The sequence below is a fragment of the Ranitomeya imitator genome, chromosome 2 (assembly GCF_032444005.1).
Source record: "Ranitomeya imitator isolate aRanImi1 chromosome 2, aRanImi1.pri, whole genome shotgun sequence".
NCBI classification, from domain to species: domain Eukaryota; kingdom Metazoa; phylum Chordata; class Amphibia; order Anura; family Dendrobatidae; genus Ranitomeya; species Ranitomeya imitator.
Window position 1 is genome coordinate 180,874,798 of NC_091283.1, and position 3,783 is coordinate 180,878,580.

The window sequence follows — 3,783 nt, forward strand, 5'->3', positions numbered from 1 at the left end:
TGTATTACTGTGAGATTGCTGTGTGCATTATTCCTGAGCTGTGACATCATGGTGTATATTATCCCTGTTATCACTGTGTGCATTGTCCCTGGACTGTGACATTACTGTGGGCAGCGTCCCTGGACTGTGGCATTGCTGTGGGCAGCGCCCCTGGACTGTGGCATTGTTGTGGGCAGTGTCCCTGTGACATCACTGTGGGCAGCGTCCCTGGACTGTGATATTGCTGTGGGCAGTATCCCTGTGACATTGCTGTGAGCAGCGTCCCTGGACTGTGACATTGCTGTGGGCAGCGTCCCTGGACTGTGACATTGCTGTGGGCAGTGTCCCTGTGACATCATTGTGGGCAGCGTCCCTGGACTGTGGCATTACTGTGGGCAGGGTCCCTGGACTGTGACATTGCTGTGGGCAGCGTCCCTGGACTGTGGCATTGCTGTGTGCAGTGTCCCTGTGACATCACTGTGGGCAGCGTCCCTGGACTGTGGCATTGCTGTGGGCATTGTCCCTGGACTGTGGCATTGCTGTGGGCATTGTCCCTGGACTGTGGCATTGCTGTGGGCAGCGTCCCTGTGGCATTGCTGTGAGCATTGTGCCTGCACTATAATGGGGCCCCAATGGTCACGTGCCATTTCTAATCCTGCCTCCTTACGCAGAGACTGGCACCTATCCCGGGTGTGACTGCCCTCCACATCCCTAGCTGTGTCTGTGCCCAGGGCAGCGGGGTGAGGCCACGCTATGACGGTGCACCTACCAGCAGTGCTGCTGCCGCCATGTAGCCCGGTGTCATACCCTGGCAGTGCCCCCGTCCTGGCAGCGGTGCCCGCGCCCCCAGCACTGCCGCCTGTGCCGCCGGCTCCTCTCTCCCTGCAGCGAGCAAAGCTCCGGCGTTTGAATGGCACCGAGTGCCCGCCTTGACCCCATTGGCTAGAAGTGCTGAATGGAGGCGTGGATTAGCTGTCAATCGTGGTGAATCCGCGCATGTGATTGGCCGCTCTCGGCTGAGGCGGGACCATGCTGGCGGTATATAACTGTCCCAGAGCCGGGGATCAGGCACAAGCAGCTCTGAGCTTGGCAGGCTGGAGGGGAGGAGAGGCGGCTGCGGTGTTCACAGAGAGTCCGTGCGAGCCCTCGGCTGCTGCTGGCGGCGTCCCCGTCCAGCATGGAGTGCGCCCTGGACGCGCAGAGCCTGATCAGCCTGTCCCTGCGGAAGATCCACAGCTCCCGCACCCAGAGAGGCGGCATCAAGCTGCACAAGAACCTGCTGGTGTCCTACGTCCTGCGCAACGCCCGGCAGCTCTACCTGAGCGAGCGCTACGCGGAGCTGTACCGGCGGCAGCCCTTCCCGCCGCAGCCCATGGAGTGCGCCCCGGTGGAGGAGATCCCGGAGCTGAGCCCCCTGCAGATCCCGGAGGAGGAGGACGAGATGCAGCAGCTGCCGCGGATACAGCCCGACATGCTGGAGCCCGTGGAGGAGCCGCTGGAGCTGCCGCCGTGCGCCCTGGCGCCGCACCCGGCCAAAGACTTACTGCACGGAGGCAGCTTCTACCCCCGGAGCTGCTGCTCGGAAGCCTCCGCCGGAGCCGGCGCTCACTGCAGCCAGACCACGGTGCTGGACCTGGACACTCACGTAGTGACCACCGTGGAGAACGGCTTCCTGCACCAGGACTGCTGCGCCTCGCAGTGCCCGTGCCATGGCGCACCGTGCCCGGCTGCGCTCCCGGCGGCTCCCAAGCGCAGGTATCCCCCGGCGGGGTACAGCTACAGCGGCGGCGGCCCGGGCGAGGACGACGACCTGGAGCCCCACTGCGTGCCCTGCAAGAGGGGCCGCTACGAGGACTTCTGCCCGCAGCTGGCGCCGCCGGAGCCCGCGGACTCCTCCAACATCTCCAACCTGATCTCCATCTTCGGCTCCGGCTTCTCGGGACTGATGAGCCGGCAGGCGGAGCCGGAGCCCAGTGTGAACGGGCACTTGTGCGGCAAACAGGCGCTGGCCAGCCTGGGGGCATGGACTCGGGCCATCGTGGCGTTCTAGCGGGGGCTCCTGTAGAGGACCATGTTTTCTACACCCTGTACAGACCAGAATGTCTTTGGACTTTATTTTTACAGAGCAGAGAAGCACCTATCTATCTAATGGAGGTCTTATTAATGTTCTCATGTGTGGGCACTGGCTGAGGAAGCTCCTCACAAGTTGGGGAGGAACTTCTTCTCCCATGATGGTTCCTCACCTGGTCTGATGGTGGTGAAGGGTCCAGTCCCCCATCCACCCCTGGTATCTCCGCACTTATGAGAGGACCCCTGGCTTATTCTTCCTGCAGACCCTCAGTGAGGACCAGGAGAAGGACCTGGAGGAACAATAAGCCAGGTCCTCCTCACTTCTTCTCATCATGGGTCTTCTCCAGTCTTATGTCAAGTTTTAAGGTTGTAAGATGAAGGCAGAAATGGTGACATTGTAACTTTTATGTCACCTTCTATTCCTGCCAATCATGATATTAGAGGGGGTCATATTGGATTGGTGGGGGGGAGGGGGGCTGTTTTGGAAACTTGATAACTCCCCCCCCCCCCTATGACTATAGTAAAGATGGACCTGTCACCGTCTGATGATGATAACACTAAGTTCCATGTGAAGCCGCATCTCCCCCCTCTCCCCTCCTTTCAGCCTTCACCTGACTCCATGAGACCAGCATCGGTTTGATCACGTGATCTGTCCATTATTATTGTTTATATATTTGTTTTTGGCATTTAATCCTTTTGTTGTAAAAAGGTGGTTTAGGATGACGAGCCTGCCGTGCCAGCACTCACTACGAGCACTATGTGTACCAGATCCACGTTGCCAAACGTTATTTTTGTGTCCGATGACCTGTATTTTGTGTATATTGAACTGTATATCACCGGGTAAAACTGTTCAGATTTATTTGTTTAAATTTATAATCTTAAATAAAAAAAAAAAAAATATTGAAAAATCTTTGACCATTTTGGTTTCTTTGGGTAATGAACTCTTCAGTGACGGTGTGGAGCATGGGCACATAGGGGGCACTAGGAGGGATTCACTCACCACCTGTCCGATGGGTCCACCATGCCCCTCTACCCACACAGGGCTGATAATAATATTTATATAGCACCACTGATTCCATGGCGCTGTACATGAGAAGGGGTTACATACAAGTTACAGATATCACTTACAGTAAACAGACTAACAATTACAGACTGATACAGAGGGGCGAGGACCCTGCCCTCACCGGCCTATGCCCCCTACTTTCTGCACACCCTTGTCTTTGGGTCCCTACCATCCATTTAAACAAGGGGTGCAGTCAACCAATGCTGGACCCCCTCCTAATTTAATCCAGAGGGTCCAACATGGCGGTGGTTCGGGCAACTTCTATAATTTATAGACACTTCTGCTCTAACATGGGGCAACCTCTATGGTATATACACCCTTCTCTAACATGGGGCAACCTCTATGGTATATACACCCTTCTCTAACATGGGGCAACCTCTATGGTATATACACCCTTCTCTAAAATGGGGCAACCTCTATGGTATACACCCTTCTCTAACATGGGGCAACCTCTATGGTATATACACCCTTCTCTAAAATGGGGCAACCTCTATGGTATACACCCTTCCGCCCTAACATAGGGCAACCTCTATTGTGTGTGTGTGTGTGTGTGTGTATATATATATATATATATATATATATATATATATATATATATATATATATATATATATATATATATATATATATATATATATATATATATATACACCCTTCCCTCCACTCTAACA

The 3,783-nt window shown here is 54.7% G+C and overlaps 1 protein-coding gene across 1 annotated transcript; it reads left to right on the forward strand.

The window, feature by feature from the left end:
* Positions 1 to 1,052: 1,052 nt before the first annotated feature.
* IER5L (immediate early response 5 like) lies at positions 1,053 to 2,952 on the forward strand. Its single transcript, XM_069748166.1, has one exon. The coding sequence runs from the start codon at positions 1,157 to 1,159 to the stop codon at positions 2,027 to 2,029; it is 873 nt and encodes a 290-aa protein (XP_069604267.1). The 5' UTR covers positions 1,053 to 1,156; the 3' UTR covers positions 2,030 to 2,952.
* The last annotated feature ends 831 nt before the right edge of the window (positions 2,953 to 3,783 follow it).